General features: G+C 48.1%; 1 protein-coding gene across 4 annotated transcripts in view; it reads left to right on the top strand.

Moving 5' to 3' along the window:
• MIA3 (MIA SH3 domain ER export factor 3) overlaps window positions 1-21,079 on the top strand; it is a 1,311,327-nt gene that overhangs the window by 729,219 nt on the left and 561,029 nt on the right. For all 4 annotated transcript variants that reach the window (XM_069608611.1, XM_069608610.1, XM_069608608.1 and 1 more), the window contains exon 20: window positions 151-252. In XM_069608611.1, coding sequence (XP_069464712.1) covers window positions 151-252 — 102 coding nt within the window. The remainder of the gene's footprint in view (window positions 1-150; window positions 253-21,079) is intronic.

A 21,079-nucleotide genomic window follows, 5' to 3' on the forward strand; every position in this document is an offset into this window, starting at 1 on the left:
TTCCGTTTAGGTCCCTAGCTACTTATTAGGTTCCAGTGGGTTACTGCACATTGGAATAGGCTCTGTGGATATTGTGTTTTGTTCATTTTGCTGTGCTTCACTCACTCTAAATTTAATATTTATATATTTCATCTATTTGATTTCTCTTAGGAAACTGACTCAAGAGGAATATGAGCGTCAAGAGAAGGAACAGAAGCTTTCCGTTGCGGATGAAAAAGCTGTGCTGGCTACTGAAGAAGTCAAAGTTTACAAGTAATGAGTTTTCCTTTTGTAGTACTGTGTACATTTTAAATATCTGCTAAATTGAGTGATGTCTATTGGTTGCAACCTTCCACTCAATATTTTGACAGACTGCCAGCATGTTTCATTAAACTTAACTGCTGTATAATTCTTTTTTAGCACAATTACATATTGTTGGGTAGAATTTCCACCTTGTGTGCAATTCCCCCCACTTAGTGAGTCCCCCAGCACTTTTTGCTGGACTATTGGGATTTTTCTAACTTCTGTGATGAATCTGGTGGAGTCATCACTGAAACCCCTCCGTTGATCTCTTCTCATGTGGCCAGGGGATGGCAGCTGAAACCTGATCCTGAACCTGGGGGTGGTGATATGAGGGATGATAACATAGGAGGGGACATTGACAGGGGGAGGTGGTGGCTCCATTGGGTGAGACACAGTATTTCCCCCTTCCTCTGATGAAGATCCTCTAATACCCAAGACTTTAGTTATTCACAATTCATTAATAACATACTCTAGTTTTGATGTGGCCTTTTGTAAAAACCTTTTAACAACATTCAAGAAACCCAAAATCAGCTTATGGACTTCCAATTCCCATAAAACCACACGTTCTGGGAAGAGGAGGAAGGAATCTATGCAGATCAGGAGAAGCCTGAAGCCTATCGCACAGGCTAGTAGTTCGACTTGGTCGAAGGTGCACAGAATATTTAAAAATGGCAGAGGCAGTGAAACAGAATAGCGCAGGAGAAAGCAGCAAGGAAGAGGATGTCCGAAGCCTGGCAGCGGCTCGAGAACGCGAGGCTCACCTACTGGCGTGGCGATAGAGGCGCAGCGGGCGCATCAGAGGGACCGTGAAAGACCCTGGAGACGCAGCGGAGCTCCTGGAGGTGCAGTTGTGCCGGGATGCAGCATTCTCCGGACCAGGCCACAGAGGGAAAGCAGTGTGTGATTGCAGAATTGCAGAAAACACTGGGCATCTGTCTGCATCGTCTGGGAAGCCCATCCAGTGAAGAGGCTTTGTTGCAGCGGCACACCAAAAGGCAAAGACGCTGTGAACGACCAGTGAAACTGCCTATGGTTTTTTGGGACCCGGGGTGTACAGACGTGTGTGTGAACCAATGACTGAATGTTACAAGGTTGTGAATATGCACAATGTACAAAAGATCTTATTTCATATATCCGACTAGCAGAAATATCAGGGACCCGAAGATGTGTAAAGTTCGAACATTATGGTGTGGGATATATTTACTCACTCTGCAGTACTGCCCCACATCACCAAGCTGCGCACCTGCAGTCACCAGCAAAATGGCTGCGCTGGCTCCTGTGAGCACCATGGCCTCAAAACTGCGTTTTGCAGTGACAAAAAAATGGCTGCACCATCTTGCCAAGCGCATATTGGCCAGGATGGAACAAGGGGGCACACTGAGGGAGCTTGCCAGTGTGTTATTTCATATAAAAAAAAAATGGAGTGAACAAGGAGCGCTGCTTTGCTGCCAGTTCCAGAGTCCCCATTGAAAGGGGGTATTTTACCTTAAAATGATGCTGCTCTAATGCTATTTTTATCTGTTCTTCCTCAAACTACTGTTATTAATAAGGCCCTGCCATGCCCATTCATATCCCCATTGTGCTTGAGCAATACCAAGTATGACCCCTGAATGACAGGCTCAGTCAAACCAAATCTGAAGAAAATCAACAAAGAAACTTCATTTTCCGCAGTACGGGAAAAGCTTCACTTTTTAAGTTACAAAGTATCCATGATCAGTAATTCAAAGAAACTCCAGCTCTGGCCTATGTCAATTGCAGTGCATAGGTGGTTCAAATAAACTACTGCCTATGAGAAAATAACGATGGCTGCAAAACAGTGTGGGAATCCAGATGGAAAGTCAAAAACCGAATTTGAGAGCAAAGTGCTAGCTGCTGCAAACTAAAAAAAAATGCTTTTTGAGTGTACTATGTTGAACAAAAAAATCTTCTTGCGTAGCAATGTGAAAGGGGATTGTACTGTGAAAATACAATGTATGAAATGGTTCTATTCAGCAGGTTTTCTTCCAATTCAGAACAAAAATAAATACAATTAAATGAAACTTCAGTGGCTGCAGGGGTACAAACAATGTCTCACAGATTGCAGAGTTGGACTGCAATGGTCTGCATAAAATATGTAACCTTTTTATGTAATTTGCTAGGAGACTTCAACTGTATAAATGTACCATTTGTGGCAAAATCAGATTTTAGTTAAACTGTGGGAGGTTTTTGAACATTGTAAAACTTGCATCATAAATCTGACATCCTGCCCTTCAGATCCTACCAGCTGAGAGCGAGGTGGGGACTAGCACCCCTGACCAATCCAGTGTTTTTGAGGTATGTTTTGCTAAGCCTGCCCAGCCATATACTTCTGTGATGTCGCTCTGCATTATAAATAAGAGTCCTTGACAGGACTCTAGACACACACTTCTTCCTGAAGTTCCTGCGCTGCGTTCCTGATCTCCATTCATCTTGCTGATTTCAGATTTTCCCTACAAGGCCAAAGCATTGCTGACCTTACTCCAGCGCCCACTGCAAAACCCAAGCATAGCTCATTTCTACTCCAGCAAAGCCATTGATCCAGAAAAAAAAACTTATATCCCATTAACAAAAAGGGGAAAGCGGTGGTACCTTTTTGCATCCTGAAATCAGACGGGCTTGCTGCCCACTAACTGCTTACCCACTCACTGCAGCCAGCGGTACCTGTGCCCTCCAGTGGCCCGAATTGCCCAGCAGTTCGCTACCCGGTGACTAGACCTTGCCCAGCTGACCTTTGCAGGTGCGCCGCCATGTGGTGACCAGACCCTGTTGACTGGCCAAAAATCCCAAAACTAAAAAGTGGACTGCCCGTATAATCCCCACCCCATAGAAACACATAGCCTACCTTTTCGTGCCTTTGTCCTTTTGCCACTCTCTAAGTAGTCATATTTATACTCTGATAACTTGTTTAAACAGTTAGAATTATCCTCGTATCCTGTCCTAAGTGCTTGCGCCATCTGTTTTCAATTTTGGCTGGTGTGAATTATAAGCCCTTAGTTATATTTGGAGTAATCAAACTAATTTCCATATATTTTATTGTTGGGGTTGAGCACTGGGGGGACAAGGTTGACCTTGCGAATCAACTTTGGAGCTTACGGTGTTCCTCTTTAACAGTATAGTCTAGATAATTTCATTTTAAGTAACCTTTGCCTTTCTTTTAAAACCTGAAGTTTTCATTTTAACTGCTCTATTTCCCTAAAACTGAACCCCATTCCACCCCGAAAATCTCATCCACATCTTAAGCTACTACCGTCCTTTCACTTCAATAAGATCCTTGTGATATACATCTATCCCCTAGCCCAAACACCGCACTCCAAATCGGAGTATTTCAACCGTTTTTATAAAAAAACGTTTGGGTAATTTAAAGCTGGAATTGAGAAAATTGCAGCTTTCCAACGTGTCATCCAGCTGCAGCATGTTTTAACTTCCACTCATTTCGAATTGTATGCTTCTTGTTGATCCATTGCCTTGTGTTTGCTAGTGTTTATATATTACTGCCTTTGTGAGAAATCATATTCACCTCAAAGTTTTAAACCACACATTAATTATTTATTTGCCTTTTCCGAGTGTCATTTCACGCTATTGCAAAAGGGTTAAAATGTTCACCTCTTATTCTCTGAGGGAAGGTCAGATTTTGTTTGGTTTCTGCCCCTTATTCCGGACTACCTGCTTTCTATCCACTCAGAATTCAAAAAGTGTGCCTATTCATGTGTGCTGTGTATATGTTCTACTAGAAGGTTTAACCAAGTGCATTGCTTACATTTTCATTGTAATTATCACCCCATTGGTGACTGCTGCCCCATATTAAAAATTGTATGATTTACTTTGAATTTTAAAAATAAATAAATATTGCAATTTCACCAAACGGCCTGGTTCATGGTCCATTGTGACCCAGGATATTTGAAAAAGGGGCTGTGATGAGTTGTGTACCATCTCAAATTGAATTTGCATAAAATTAAAGAAAAAGGCATCTCAGTTGTGCGCTACATACTAGGCTGAGACCAAGGTATGTCTCCCGATTGAAATCCTTAACAATGGGAAGGCACCTGGCAAGGGAGTATACCAGGTGATCTGAGGAGATGAAGAAGTCCTTGCCAGCAGAAATGCCAGGCACCTGGACTTGCATAAGAACTTTGTATACAAATTCAGATATTAAGGGAAGATACCTGGCAGGGGAGTATACCAGGTGATTTGAAAAGCCCATAAAAGGATTCCTGAAAGGGGAGTATACCAGGCAATCCACAAAAGTTATCAAAAGACCTAAAGCAAAGCTGATATGGAAATTGCTTGATCAAAAGACCGTCTTGGAATGTATTGTTTGGTCAAGTTAAAGTAAGACTGTTAAGGAATCCATTATTTGAACAAGAATATTATGAGTACAGTATAAAGACACAAAAAGAACTGTTGGACAAAGACACTTTTGGCCATCCAACCTAAAGGTTCAGGGGAAGGTAACCACCCACTGGATCCAAGGATCTTTCCTTGGAAGCTATCTTTCTTGGATTTACCCTTATATTTTTTGATTTGATTGTGGACACATTTTGCTAATATCAAGTCAAAGAAATGTGCACCCTTTGTTTTGTTTCTAGTGTGAGGGACAGCTTAGAATGTTTAGACACAAGGACAGCTTGTAAGTTACTGAATACTTGACCCTGGCAGACCCTTAGTTTTGCGGCCGGGAAATGCCTCTATATAATTTATTTATAGCACGCCCATACACAAATGTTTCAGGGCTAGTGAGGATTTTCTCCAACCCACCTTTGTTTTTATAAAATGTCTGATTTTGAGAATAGCACAACCTTGTGTCCGCTTCTCATTTCTGATGCCTCACATGCCCCTGAGTGAGTGGGAACCTTTTTCCTCACTCACTTGTTCTTTTTCTGTGATTCTGGGTGTTAGGGAGAATTCTCTGTTTAGGCTGAATTTCCTAACCTAGTGAGTCCCCCAGCAGCTTTGCTGGATTTTTGGGGTTTATTTTTTTCTCCTGCCAATAGTGAGACTCTTTTACCCTCACTCTTGGGCATGATTTGAGTGTGTTTCTTTGACTCTAGATGTGTTTAATGGGCTATGGGGTCTTTTACTCCATAGGGCTTCATGTGTTTTTGTGATGTGTGTTACACAGCACCCTTAGTGCAGTAACACAGGGGTGTCATAGTGACCCCCCAGTATAGACTCCATACCCTGGGACTGACTACTGTCTCCCAGGGCATGTAAAGTCACCATTGACTTTACTAGTCTTGAATTCTGAACAGAACCAGTACAAACCATCATATTGTGGACGTACTGGCTGGGGCAATTCGATTGCCCTGGGGTCTGTTAGTGGAAGGGGCACGTCTCCGTCCCCCCTGATCGAGTTTTGGCTGGTGGCAGTGGATACTACTTTTTATATTCAACCGCGAATATTTCTCTATGGGATTTTCCCATTGTTCGAGGCTACTATCTTTATTTATTTAATTACGATAGCCTCGAACATACCGCCCCTTTATTTAATTATTATTAATTCTCCGGTTGGTATTTTTTGCCAAAACTCGATTCTAAAATGGTGGCGTTTGTGTTCTCTTCTGTGACTCCAACCCAAGTCGAGGCCTTTGTTCCACTTTTTGGCAGGCTTCTCCACAGAAGCCCTCCAAAGTGGTGCCACTCTGTCTGGGGTACTTAGGAGGGGTCGAGGGGGATTTAGGCACCCTGGACTTGGTTGCCTAGGCAACTCAAGTCACACTCCGTCCTGATTGGCCCAAGTGGTGAGCCGGCTGGCTCACCACTTAGCATGTTTGAGCGACAGCTAGGCTGAGTGAATGGGGGTTTTCTGCATAAAAGCAGGGCTTTGGGGACTGAAACTTCAGAAGTCGCCACAGGACCTAAGAATCCGATGAGGGAGAAGCTGAGCTGACCTGCCACGACGACACTACCGGTGGAGCCCTGCTGGACCGTCTCACCACTTTTCCCAACGACAGAGGAGATCTCCCGCCAGAGAGTCTTCTTCCTTTGACTGGTGGGGATAACCAGTTTCACCGTCTTTTCGCCTTCACGACGCATCTCGTGGCCGCCTTGCCTGTGCCAAGCACCCCGGCAACCGGAATACCACGTTTTACCACGACCGCGAAATAAAGGGGCATACCTTTAACCGGAAAACTCCGCGGCTGGTTTCTTCCCTGGCAGTGCAACGACCTTCATCTTTCCACCAAGTCGAAATCTTCTCTTCCCCTGGATGACGAGACTTGCACCCGCTGCCAGGAACAACTGCCACCGCTGGAGGATCCTTCCCACTTAAGGTACCGTGTCTCGCCTAGCTTCCCTTGCCACCGACTGTACGGAGTAGATTTAGCCTCCGGCTTTCAAACCTGGGTTAGCCTGGGACACCCTGGCTAAACTTTTCTGAGCCTCTCTAAACTCTTTTCGAACTCACTGCAAGACTTTCTAAGCCTAGTGTAACTGTGTGATCTTGGGCGCATTTGTGCTCTGCTCTCTCTAAGAGTGGGCCCAGCCTATGGACTTTGGCTCACAAGTGACTTTTGCTCTTCTGCCTTGCTATCAGTGTTCCTAAATCTTAGAGTGGTGTACCTTTCCATATTCTGTCTTTTTCCCTCCCTTTTTCATAAACTTATTGGAGTGCCATCTATAGTTAAGCGCTCACCTCTGTATGGAAATAAGTGGCGTTAACTAAGACTTATCTGATAAGGAATAAGGGTTGTATATATTATAATAGTAACTGTGTTTAGAGTGTTTTACAATAAGAGTGCTGGAGTGTTTCAAACAGTGTATTTTTTAAAATAAATAATTATATACTTTGATACAAAGCTCTGGTCAGTGTTTGCTTGTATTATTGTGTCTTGAGTGCCTATTGTGTACACTTTGCATACTGCCTAACTCTTCTTGAGGGAAGTCTGACTGCTCAGCCAAAGCTACCAGGTAAATCTGGGTGGTACAGACTGCTACCAAGTGGGTTTACTGCTAACACCTGTAGTCCTAAATCTTTTGCAGCGTTCCCAAAGGGAACTGGTTTCTGCCTAATACTGGGAACCCTTTTGGTTATCTCTGATGGAGTCTGCTTTCCTCCATCATTTTGAGACATCTGTATTTTACTGTTGCAGCACACAGTTACTTCTGTGCAGTGTTCCTGGGAGCTCCTTGAGCCTTCCCTCTTAGGTTTTCTTTTATTTTCCTGTGTTAACTTAATGTTACAAGGATAGGGGAATACTTTTTATCCTTCCTATGTTTTCTTTTGGGAGATCAGCCCACCCTGCCTTTTGTGGAGGGATGTGGGGATACTTACCGTAAAAGCATTTCTGATGGTTGTATCTGCTTAGATTCACATGCTGTGCATAGGTCCGACATCCAGTGGTCACTGCGGAGTATTGCATTTTGTTTTTCGTAGTCGAAAAGGGGACGTCGACAAGGCGTGTCTGTAACACTATCCCTATAGTGACGTGTGTTGTACCCACAATCCCTCACGCGTCGAGGTCCCTCAGATTGTTTTTTTTCCGCCCAGCTACTGGTCGCCTTTACGCGGAGCTCCTCGAGAGACATTGCAGATTTCATCTCCTCGACCTTTGGTCGTTTTCCTATATTAATATATAACATATCGATCCCCCCTCGACGCTGTTGTGAAGCTGTCTCCGCCGAGCAAGATCTTCGACGGAGGGGACGAGCGGAGGAGATCCTTCGGCGTTGCCGAACACGTGGCCTGGCCTCGCAGGCAAAATACAGTAGGGAGAGTGGGGGTCGTGGGACATCTCTAATTCTTTTCTGAGAATGCCTTTCCTTTTCCCCATCCTTTCCCTTGGGGTGGTTATCACGTTTTATTGCCTCGGCTATGGAGAGGACACCCTTTAGTTTTTGCCCGCTTTGCAAGGGCAAGTTTACTTGGAAGGACAAGCATTCACGGTGTAACCGCTGCTTGCCCCTCGATCACAAGGAGGAAGGTTGCACGGCTTGTCGGCTTCTTAAGCCGAAGACTCTAAAAGACCGTAGGGTCAAAAGGTGGGCGGCCTACGCTATGTCGAAGGCCGACGCTCCACCCACCGTCGCTACCTCCGACAGTGACGAGGAACGTGATACCACGACCTCCGCTACGGAAGTCGTAAACCCCCCTAGAGAGCGCACACGCGCTTCGTCGTCTGTCCCCGGCCCCGACGGGCTCGGCTCACGCCCTGCTTATGGGGATGAACACCCCGGCGACACTGACGCACACAAGACCACACATAAGCACACAACCCATGGCTCTTCTTTGCCGAAGGCAAAGAGAGCATCAGCGCCCAAGGAGACGCAGGTTTCACCGGCGGCCTCCTCGGACCGTTCGGGTTCGAAGCCCCTCTCGCAACCGCAGCCGCGACCAGCGACTGGGCTTTCGGCAAATAAGGGCGCCGCCCCCAAATCATCGGCCGGAGCGCATCAGCAGAAAGCGCATGCCGCCGTAGACCGTTCGACACCCATAACGTCGAAACCACAGCTCTCCGCTGACAAACGAGTCGCTGAGAGTTTGGCGAGGATCGTGGTAGCCGACGCCCACAAGCGTACGCCGAAAGACACGTCGAGCGCTACCCAAAGGTCGAAAGACACGCCGAAAACACAGGGACGATCTCCTTCAGTCGAAGGGATTCCCAGCACACCTGAAGGCTTTTCGGAGGGCGACGGGACACTTTCCTCGACGTTATGGGAGAGGTCGAGCCGTTTTCCGCTACAAGACACCAATTTTCCCCCGCTAGACCGCTCAGGGGTACCCCATGAAACCATGGAAAGGCTCCATCTCTGCATGGAAAGAATGGAGAGGTTTATGAATGCCCAAAACCCTCCCACTCCAAAGAGAATAAGAGAAGGGCCTCAGGAGGACCCCAGGGCCAAAATTCCAAGATTAGACCAGGACACAGCCTCAGACTTCCGTAGTGTGTATGATCTCACTGGGGAAGAACATTATTTTGAGGAAGAGGATGATTTTATGGACGAGGAAGACGGACAGAACCAGGAGGAAGGTCTGGAAGACAGCCCAGACTTAGTAGGAGAAAATCCAGAAGGACCTTCTCACGCCTGGCAATCGCCATCAATATATTCCGACACTGATGTCCTGAACCTAAATCCTCCTGACATTTCACCTGTTAGAAACACGTCTCCCATTGACGATCAACCCACATTCAATGCCCTGTGGCGCAGAGCAGCAGCACACTTCGAAATTGGACACTGGGGAGCGCTCCCCTGAATTAGACTTTGTAGAAAAGGTAATTAAAGAGAAACCCCCGGTCAGTCAGACAATTCCCCTCCTCGCTTCGGTGAAGAGAAGAATCATCCCTTCGCTGTCCACACCCGCACTAATCAGAGGGGTCAATCCTAGAATTGAAAAACTTTTCACTCCTTCACCCTCAGACCCGCTGTACATCAGGGGACATTCCATTCCGGATTCCCTGGTAGTAACCAACACAAGAAAGAGGGCAGGGGTACCACTTTCCACCAGTGAGGCACCACCTGACAAGGAGGGCAAGCGGTTATATGCCCTTGCAAAAAGAATTACATCCTCGGCCGCCTTTTCGGCAAGAATTGCCAACAACAATTCTTTGCTCGCTAGCTATGCGGACGCGCAGTGGGCCAAACTGCGCAAAGACGCCGAAGAAGCGCCGGAACCATTACGTACACGCCTGCTTTCAACTATTGGCGAAGGAACCCAGGTCAACCAGAGTATTGTAAAGAGCTCTCTGGATGCGGCAGAAACTGCGGGACGTTCCCTAGTTCAGGGAATAGTCCTAAAACGACACGTATGGCTGCGCAACTCAGGGTTCAAACCGGAGACACAGGCGTCTTTAATAAATAAACCTGTTGAAGACTCAACCCTCTTCGGGAAAGCGGTGGATGAGGCTCTGGAGATGGCTAAAAAAGTTTGATACTATCAAAACTCTTGACCAAATCTCTAAGCCCGCTACCAGGCGCGGCTATGGCAATAAACGCCTTTTTCGTGGCCAACGCCAACAACGAAACCAGCAGCAACAGTACCCTGCCACCAATTTCCAGACCAATAGTGGCCAGTACAGCCAAAGAGGACAGCGCCAGGGCAAAGGAAGAGGGCGAGGGTCCACCCCCAGAGGTTCCCAAGCCCCTAACAACACCAAGTGACGCGAAGATTCGCGTCCCCTCCCATGCAACACCGGTCGGGGGCCGGATAACATCCTTTCTTCCAGCATGGGAGGGTATAACGTCAGACCGCTGGGTACTTTCCACCGTAGCCCACGGATACTGCATCGAATTCAACAGCTCCCCAACATACAAACCCCCGAGGGGACGACGCATGTCACCGGAACATCTTGCCATTCTTCTACAAGAAGTACAGCAACTGCTGGAAAAAGGAGCCATAGAGGTCGTGCCTCTATCTCAGGTAACGGAAGGTATTTATTCAGTGTACTTCCTTGTACCCAAAAAGGATCTAACCATGCTCCCTGTATTAGACCTGCGCCCAGCAAACAAGTTTATCAAACCCCAAAAGTTTCGTATGGTGACCCTACAGGAAGTGATCCCACTGCTATCACAGGGAGATTTCATGACAACATTGGACATGAAAGATGCATACTTTCATATTTCAATGTTGCCAGCGCACAGAAAATACCTCCGGTTCATGATAGAGGGCAAACACTACCAGTTCAGAGTGCTACCCTTCGGCATAGCATCAGCACCGAGGGTATTCACGAAGGTACTGGCAGTGGCAGCGGCCCACCTGCGCAGGTTGTCCATCCCAGTTTACCCTTACCTCGACGACTGGCTCATAACAGGGGATTCTTACGAAACATGCTTCTCCAATACCCAAAAGACTGTAGACCTTTTGTTCCAGTTGGGCTTCTCCATCAACGAAAAGAAGTCCAGCCTAGACCCCAGCCAAATCAAACAATTCCTAGGGGCTCTAATTCAAACAAAGGACGGCCTCGTCTTCCCCTCCAAAGAGAGGGTCCAAAACATGTTGTTTCAGATCCCTCAATATGTGACCGGTCGAGAGGTGACGGTACGCAAAGCAATGCGCTTGCTAGGCATGATGGCGTCGTGTATTTATTTGGTACCTCACGCGCGCCTGCGCATGCGCCCAATGCAGGAGTGGCTCAACAGCCAGTGGTGTCAGGCCAGCGGACTATGGGATGACCTAGTGGTGGTCTCGCAGGCCTTAGTTCTCTCGCTACGGTGGTGGAAAAAAGAAAACCTAGAAAAAGGGAAACCTTTTGCCACACCCGCGGCGGAAGCCACTCTAACCACAGACGCATCCCTCACAGGATGGGGGGGCTCACCTATCCCATCAAACTGCTCACGGAGAGTGGACTCCGAACGTAGCATCCAAACACATCAATCTTCTGGAGCTACTAGCGGTGTTCAAGGCGCTAAAAGCCTTCAAGGAACACCTACAAGGCGAGGCAGTGATGGTCCTTACAGACAGCACCACAGCCATGCATTACATCAACAAACAGGGGGGAACCCACTCGCCAGGACTGTCCAAACTGGCCCAAAACATATGGAAGTGGACTCTCAAACAGAATATGTTCCTTCTGTCACAACATGTACCAGGGGAACTCAATCTGCTGGCAGACAAACTCAGCAGAGATTTCCCCCTGCCCGAAGAGTACGAATGGCGACGGCACGAAGACATCGTTTTCGACTTCTTCACGCAATGGGGGTTCCCAGAAATAGACCTGTTCGCAACCCTGGAGAACTCACAATGCCAAAGTTACGCCTCCAGGTACCCCCAGAACCAATCCAAGGGGAACGGTCTGTCGATTCAATGGTCAGGGAGATTTGATTACGCTTTTCCCCCGACTCCTCTTCTCAACAAGGTAGTGCACAAGATGCACCAGGAACAAGTAACCATGATACTGGTGGCTCCAATGTGGGCCCGACAGCCATGGTTCGCTCACTTGATGGAGATGTCTCTATCTCCCCCAGTGAAACTCCCCTGCCCGTACAACATGCTGTCACAAGACAAGGGCAGGACTCTGCATCCATGCCCCCAGAACATGAACTTAGCAGCCTGGCTCCTGAGATCATAGAATTTGGACATCTACAGCTCCCACAGAGATGCATGGACATCCTCAGGGAAGCCAGGAAACCTAACACTCGCCACTGCTATTCTAGCAAATGGAAGAGATTTGTCATTTGGTGCAGAGCAAAGAGCATCAACCCAATTGACTGCTCTCCCACACATATTATTCTATACCTGACCCATTTATTGGATTCAGGTCTAGTGTTCAATTCCATTAAAGTCCACCTAGCGGCACTTTCTGCATACACCACTTCCCAACTCAAAGTGTCGTGGTGGAAGATCCCTGTTATAAAGGCCTTCATGGAGGGAGTAAAGAGAATACACCCCCCGATAGCTGACCCAGCTCCCGGATGGGACCTTAACGTGGTACTTACCAAACTCATGGGCTCACCATTTGAACCCATGCACAAAGCAACTCTTAAAGACCTCACTCTTAAGACTGCTTTTCTAATAGCTATGACCTCCATCAGGAGACTAAGTGAACTACAGGCTCTTTCTGTTCTAGACCCCTTTGTTACAGTTCACAAAGATAAAGTGGTTCTACGCACTCACGCAAGGTTTGCTCCAAAATTCATCTCAAAATTCCATGTAAACAAGTCTATAGAACTACCAGCGTTCTTTCAAAATCCTTCCAACTTGGGAGAAAGGACTCTGCACACACTAGATTTGCGCAGAGCGGTCATGTTCTACATGGAAAGAACCAGACCACTGAGGAAGACTAATCAGTTCTTCGTCTCGGTGGCAGCAGGAAGAGAAGGGGATGCAGTTTCAAAGTCCACTATTTCTAGATGGATTGTTCAATGCATCACTCTCTGCTATACTCTTGCTAAGAGAGAACTACCCTTTAGGCCAAGAGCACATTCTACTCGAGGCACTGGGGCGTCCATAGCTTTCATTGCAAATGTTCCCCTTGAGTCCATCTGCAAAGCGGCTACCTGGAGTTCTGTGCACACCTTTACAAAACACTACTGTCTAGATGCACACTCTAGATCTGACTCCCAGGTGGGACAGGCAGTATTAAGACATCTTTTCTCTACTGTTCCTTCTCATAACCCACCGCCAACTCCGGGTACTGCTCGCTAGTCTATGCACAGCATGTGATTCTAAGCAGATTAACAAACATCAGAAGACAATGCATTACTTACCGTCAAAGCATTTCTGATGGTTATATCTGCTTAGATTCACATGCGCCCACCCTTCCTCCCCGCTTGGATGGAAGGAACATAGACATCTTTCTATATTTCTCTCTTTTCTGTACTCACTCACGTCTAGAAGGCTCCCTCAGGGCAGAAAAATACAAACAGAGGGACCTCGACGCGTGAGGGATTGTGGGTACAACACACGTCACTATAGGGATAGTGTTACAGACACGCCTTGTCGACGTCCCCTTTTCGACTACGAAAAACAAAATGCAATACTCCGCAGTGACCACTGGATGTCGGACCTATGCACAGCATGTGAATCTAAGCAGATACAACCATCAGAAATGCTTTTACGGTAAGTAATGCATTGTCATTCCTTTTCTCACCTCCCCTGTAACTTTCTAGTTACAGTTGCAAGTCTATTTGAGTGGCTGGTGGCAGTAAATATTTTCTGCTGACATGTTGGGATTTTTACATGTAGGCTGATGTCACATAATCTCGTTGAGCTTGTATCTGGCTGCCAACTTGTGGGCATCCGTCTGGGCGTACAGAGGCCCAATCCCGATCGTAGAAGCACCCTCCAAAGGGGCATAATACTACCTGTCCATATCCTCTGCCATCTGAAAAATGTTTGAGTGTAACTAAGACACCTCAGGACGAGCATGAGAGTACCATTCTAATGCTTGTCTCTGACCCCTGTACATTTTTGGCCTTAGGAACACCATTGGCAGAGGTCGGTAAGACACTACAATTGCAATCTATTACGCTATCAGGTGCCGCATCGGATGCCCCTAGTACAAATATTAAAGAGGAGCTAATAGATATCACACATAGGATCATCTATATGAGTAATGAGACACCTAATGCCCCATCAGCGGTGAGTGGGATGTCAATTAAAGCTGATCAAAAGAATATTAACTCTGTAATAACTGATAATGATGATATCAGCTCTACTCCAAGCACCCCGCTAACTTCTCTCAAATATCTGCTACTGAGTACCAGGTCACTCCTTTAACATGCTACAGAGGAACACAATCTTGATATTTGTGCCCTGACAGAAACCTGGAGTCATGAAGCCGCGGATCCCACACTGTCACTTGCCATTCCGGAGGGCTACTACATGATCAGACAGGATAGAAGCCTGAACAAGGGAGGGGGGGTGGCATTCATTATTAAAGGATCACTGAAAACCTGGCAAACTAAGATTGATTACATTCCAGGGTCAGAAATTCTACTTATTAAAATTGCCATCAGCGCAGAAACCACCCTGAATGATCTCTTACTATATAGAGCTCCTGTAATGGACCACACGTTTCCCACCGCCCTAAATAGTCTATTTCTTTCCGTTCTGAAGCCTAATACCAGGGTGATCTTGCTAGGAGATTTTAATCTTTGGTTGGGTAGCGAGGCGGACAAATCAGCAAAGACGATGGAGAACACTCTGGATGCTTTGGTTTTTGTCCATCATGTTAGAATGGCCACACATATGAAGGGCAATACACTAGATTGGTTATCTACCTTTAATGTTCCTCGAACCAATGTAGATGTGCAACCGTGCCTGTGGTCAGACCATTTCAGTATCACCTTCCAATCCAAAGTGGATTCTTTTAGGACCAAATCCTCGCTCCCGAAAACATTCATCTCCAGTAGAAACCGAAAAAATTTGAATAAAGAAGCATTATATCCCTGGGCACAATCCCTGAATACCGATATGGTTAAATTAGAGGATCTAGATGATATGTCAGATATGCTCATAAAGTCACTGAAAACAGTAACTGATAAGCTCGCCCCTGTTAAAAACAAAATGAAGCAAATTGTTCATAATAATAATTGGTTCTCCAAGGAGTTGGCAGAATTAAAATCTAAGAAAAACAAACTTTTTCATGCGTGGAGAAACGATAAATCAGCCAGCAATCTTAAATCATACAAAAACAGTGCGGCTAACTTTAAAAAAGAGGTTATACTAGCCAAAAGAGAGGCATTGAATGAGAGGATCACCAATGCCAGATCAGACTGCAAGGAGCTGTTCAAAATATTAAAAGAACAAACTCCCACGTCAGGTCCTACTCCGACTCTGATTATTAAAAATAAAGCTTGGTGTACAGAAATTCAGCTAGCTGTGTCTAACAAATTAGACAAGATTAAAGAAACTATAGAGACCAAAAAACTTTTATTGAATATATCGGATCTGCAGGAGGAGATGACACGGGCCACTACTAAAGTAACAAATCAACCCACATTTAGTTTCTTGCCCATATCGGAAGAAGAATTAGCAAAAACTATTAGTCAGCTGAAGAACACAAGTTGTAAAGGTGATCCATGTTCTGCCATTATAATCAAGGAATGCCTACCCACCTTAATACCAGCCCTCACCAAATTTGTTAATGCCTCATTTGAGTCAAAGGTAGTGCCTACCAATTTGAAAAATGCATGGATTACACCTTTACTGAAAAAGCTGAATCTATGTCCGCTCACCCCCGCTAGTTACAGGCCTATTACCAACACTGCCTTTCTTCTTAAGATACTAGATCGGGTGGCGTACAACCAGATCTCTTTATTTATGGAACAGAATCAAATTCTACATAATTATCAATCTGGGTTCCGGGCCAATCATGGCACGGAAACAGCGCTCCTCGCACTTAAATCCCATCTCATTCAGGGTATGGATAAGGGTCAGATTGCTTTACTGATGATTCTGGACCTCTCAGCAGCCTTTGACCTGGTGGACCATTCGATTCTGTCCACCAGGTTAAAAGATAATACATTCTTTTCTGAAGAGGCCATCCAATGGGTAACATCCTTTCTAAAGGATAGGCAAATTAGAGTTGACAGTGAAATAGCAGAAGCCGATCCCGTGCTCTTACTTTATGGAGTTCCTCAGGGAGCATGCGTGTCTCTGTGTTTCTATAACATCTTCATGATCCCCTTCTTCCAGATGATGGAAGAGGAGGGGGTCGTGTTTGCAAACTACGCGGATGACACGCAATGCATCCTTCCTATTTCAGGAATTCATCAAAAGGATGAAGCCTCCATTAATAGAATCTATGCGAACATCCAAAATTGGATGGTAGCTAACGGACTGGCCCTGAATAGTGCCAAAACGGAGCCCCTTCTGGTAGGGTCGCCAAACAAACTGGACAAACTAGGCGAGGAATATAAGAACATTAACCTGGACAATTGTGTCATTAATACACTGTCCAAGGTTAAGACGCTGGGCGTACATCTGGATAGACACTTAAACATGAAGGCGCAGGTGAATAGTCTTGTCTCGTCAGCCTCCTATTTCCTCAAACTCTTCTGCCATCTTGCCCATTTACTTCTGAAAAAACTCAGAAACCTTAGCTAGAGCCATTATTGGCTCAAAATTAGACTATGGCTGTAGTCTCTTGGTGGGCATTCCTCAGTCGGAGATTCATCGCCTTCAGGTCATACAAAATGGGGCAGTAAGAGTAGTAAAGGGATTGAGAAAAAGAGATCATGTCTCGGAGGCCAGAAGGAGTCTCCACTGGTTACCAGTTGGAGCAAGAATTCAGTTCAGGCTCCTCCTGATCACTCAAAAATGCATTGTTGGTCCAATGCCATCGTATCTGAAGGAAGCCATAATCATGAAAGACAAGACGAGGGAAGGTCATTGAGATCAGACAACTCGAACATACTCGTGGTTCCTCGGCACAAGACCAATAAAACAAGACAAGGGTCCTTTGAAGTTGCTCCTCGTACAGTTTGGAATGCCCTCCCTACTCACATAAGAACTCTGGCTTCAACAGAACATTTTAAAAAAAAGTTGAAAACACTGCTCTTCGTGTAGACCCGTGTCAGTATTAACCATGGACTGCTTTAGCTCTTGATGTATATGTAGTTCTGTTTCATGTTTGTTAGTCTGCGCCCATCAGCCTCTGGGTACCAGGTGTGCATTACAAATTTCTTAACATAACATAACTAGGACAGAGAGAAGGAAGAAAGTCTGCAGGGTGACAACCGTCGTTGCTCCAAAGCATGTGTCGAGCCTCCTCGACCAAGTGCAGCGAAGATAATCTGCCGGGCATCCCTGTGACTGAGTCTGACCGTCTGCTCCAGCCAAAAGTTCTTCATCCAGCCGCCACGATAAAGTTGCTTCTGCTATTTGACAACTTCGACAGCATCTGCCTTCCTTTTGTTTTGCCGCCCAAGGGTCACTGGTCCCCATCTGACTTTTTGAGACTCTCATTCCCCAGCTAGGGTTGGACTTCTGAAGACCAGGCTTCCTAAAGTTGTTAACCTAGCAGTAGTGCTATTTTTAAGTAAAAGTTGGTTGATGTGTGATTCGGTAACCTTAACCCTTTAAGTGCCAAGGACGAGGTATCTCGTCCTTGGAAGTGCACACGCAGTGCCAAGGACGAGATAGCTCGTCCTTTTTGGCACCTTGTTTTGAGCGATCCCTGCAAAGCAGGGATCGCTCAAAACTGTAATCCAACCCCCGGGCTATGTGAGGGGGAGGTCCCCCCTCACTGCCCGGGGGTTGGATTTCCTTCAGTTACACGCCGACGTGCGTGACGCACGTCGGCGTGAAACTGAAAGCAATTCCACCGCAGCAGCCATTTTCGGCTGCTGCGTTGGAGAGAGAAGGTGAGTGCCCTTCTTGTTCCGCCTCGATCTCCGGCTGTATTTCAAGCCGGAGATCGAGGCGGGTATCGTTGGAAAGGGGAGATCTTCCCCTTTCCAACGGTACCCATTGTGTGGCTTTGCTGCCCGCGGATCGGGCGCAGGGCGCCTCGATCCGCGGGCAGCAACGTCACGGATCAAAGACGATCCTTTTGTGACGCGTGGCGGAGGGGGGGCTGCTTACTAGGTAAGCGGCCCCCTTCCCCCGTGGCCCCAAAGCATGGGGCCACAGCGCCAGGGACCCCTGGGGGCAGATGATCACTGCCCCCAGGGGTGGGGGGGGGGGGAAAAATCGAGGGAGGTGGGAGGGGGTTTTGGGCCCTGGGGCCCACTGGGCCACCAGGGATTGAACTAAAAGTGGTGTCCCTGGAAAGGGGACTTTCTCCCCTTTCCAGGGACACCACTCATATGCCGCATTGCTGGTCACGGATCAGCGCAGAGCGCTGATCCGTGACCAGCAACCCACTGAACCACCATGGATCTGTTTGTGAGTTGGGGGGGAGGGGGGCTGCTTCAGGTAAGCAGCCCTCTTCCCCCCCCGGCCCCCAAAGCATGGGGACACATGAAAATGAACCCTGGGGGCAGATGGCTGGCCATCTGCCCCCAGGGAAATATATATAAAAAAAAAATAATAATCTGAGGGATGGGGGGAGGTGGGAGCGGGTTTTGGGCCCTGGGGCCCACTGGGCCACCAGGGATTGAACAAAAAGTGGTGTCCCTGGAAAGGGGACTTTCTCCCCTTTCCAAGGACACCACATATGAGGCATTGCTGGTCACGGATCGGCGCAGAGCGCTCGATCCGTGACCAGCAACCCACTAGACTACCATGGATCTCTTTGTGAGGTGGGGGGGGGGAGGGGGCTGCTTCAAGTAAGCAGCCCTCTCCCCCCTCCCGACCCCAAAGCATGGGGGCACGTGCATGTGAACCCTGGGGCAGATGGCTGACCATCTGCCCCAAGGGAATGTAAAATGAAAAAAAAAAATGAAATGATGGGAAACAGGGGTGGGGGAAGGGGTGGGGGCCACTAGCCACCATGGATATTTTTACTGAATGAAAGGGGGGTGTCCCCCCATGGGAGGGTGCCCCCCCAACTGAAGTAGAAAGGGGGCACCCCTTGTAACCCTCCCTGGGGGCAGATATCTGCTCCTAGGAAGGGGCATCTGACCCCAGGGAGGGATGCATGAGGTGGGGCCCCCCCTATCTGCCCCCAGGGAGGGTTGCATGAGGTGGGGCCCTCCATTTGGGGTGGGGGGGGTTGAGGGTCACCCCCGTTGCGGTACATCAGGCGCTGCCAATTTAGGGTGGCCCTCAGCCCCCCCTAAAAAGCAGCCTGTGATTTTGCATTTTGTTTTTTGTTTACCCAACTTGGCTTGGTGCAGATGGCCACATTAGTGTGGCTATCTGCCCCCAGGGTGCCCAAACCCTACTGCCCCATCTATTGGGGGTCCTGCCCCACCTTTTGGGGTGCCCCCCCCACCCCACCCCCAATGGCTGGGGGACACACCTCATGCAGGCCTCCCTGGGCCTCCTCCAAACGGCTGCGTGAGGTACACCCCACCTCCATTTGGGGTGAGGGGGGAGAGGGCCACCCCAAAAGGTAGGGCAGGACCCCCAATAGATGGGGCAGTAGGGTTTGGGCACCCTGGGGGCAGATAGCCACACTAATGTGGCCATCTGCACCAAGCCAAGTTGGGTAAACAAAAAAAAATATACAAAACCACAGGCTGCTTTTTAGGGGGGGCTGAGGGCCACCCTGAATTGGCAGCGCATGATGTACCGCAACGGGGGGTGGCCCTCAACCCCCCCCCACCCCAAATGGAGGGCCCCACCTCATGCAACCCTCCCTGGGCGCAGATAGGGGGGGCCTCACCTCATGCATCCCTCCCTGGGGTCAGATGCCCCTTCCTAGGAGCAGATATCTGCCCCCAGGGAGGGTTGCATGAGGTGGGGCCCTCCATTTGGGGTGGGGGGGGGTTGAGGGCCACCCCCCGTTGCTGTACATCAGGCGCTGCCAATTTAGGGTGGCCCTCAGCCCCCCCTAAAAAGCAGCCTGTGATTTTGTATATTTTTTTTTGTTTACCCAACTTGGCTTGGTGCAGATGGGCCCATTAGTGTGGCTATCTGCCCCCAGGGTGCCCAAACCTTACTGCCCCATCTATTGGGGGTCCTGCCCCACCTTTTGGGGTGCCCCCCCACCCCACCCCCAATGGCTGGGGGACACACCTCATGCAGGCCTCCCTGGGCCTCCTCCAAACGGCTGCGTGAGATACACCCCACCTCCATTTGGGGTGAGGGGGGAGAGGGCCACCCCAAAAGGTGGGGCAGGACCCCCAATAGATGGGCCAGTAGGGTTTGGGCACCCTGGGGGCAGATAGCCACACTAATGTGGCCATCTGCACCAAGCCAAGTTGGGTAAACAAAAAACAAAATGCAAAATCACAGGCTGCTTGTGTGCACCCACACATGCGAGGTACCTTTTTCGTCGGGACACCTGTGGGAACACAAGAAGGTATGACATCTGCTGTTGGAGACCTCTGTGGATTCCCACGGGTGTCCTCTTTTGGGAAATGCATGGGGTTCCCTGTTTCTCTTGCTGGCTGCGACACCCTAGGCCCAAATCTGTAGGTTGCCCACATGAACAAAATGGGCAGTGGCGAATGGCTTGGGGTTCCCAGTCGGTTACCCTTTTCCTTTTGCGCCCCCGGTAGGTGCACCCACACATGTGAGGTACCGTTTTCATCGGGACACCTGTGGGAACGCGGGACGGTAGGCCATGTGTTGTGGGGGGTGTTTCGATGGGTGCGGCGAGCGAAATGTGCGGAAAAAGCGTTTTTTTCCCCACATTTCCGACTTTGCAGGGCTGTCTGGGTAAAAAAATCTGGGGCGATGGGCGCAAATCACACCTCTGCGGATTCCCACAGGTGTCCTCTTTTCGAAAATGCATGGGGTTCCCTGTTTTCCTCGGTGGCTTGGACAACCGAGGCCCATATCTGTAAGTTG

Source organism: Ambystoma mexicanum, chromosome 4q, assembly GCF_040938575.1.
Source record: "Ambystoma mexicanum isolate Mex_15411 chromosome 4q, UKY_AmexF1_1, whole genome shotgun sequence".
Classification (NCBI taxonomy): domain Eukaryota; kingdom Metazoa; phylum Chordata; class Amphibia; order Caudata; family Ambystomatidae; genus Ambystoma; species Ambystoma mexicanum.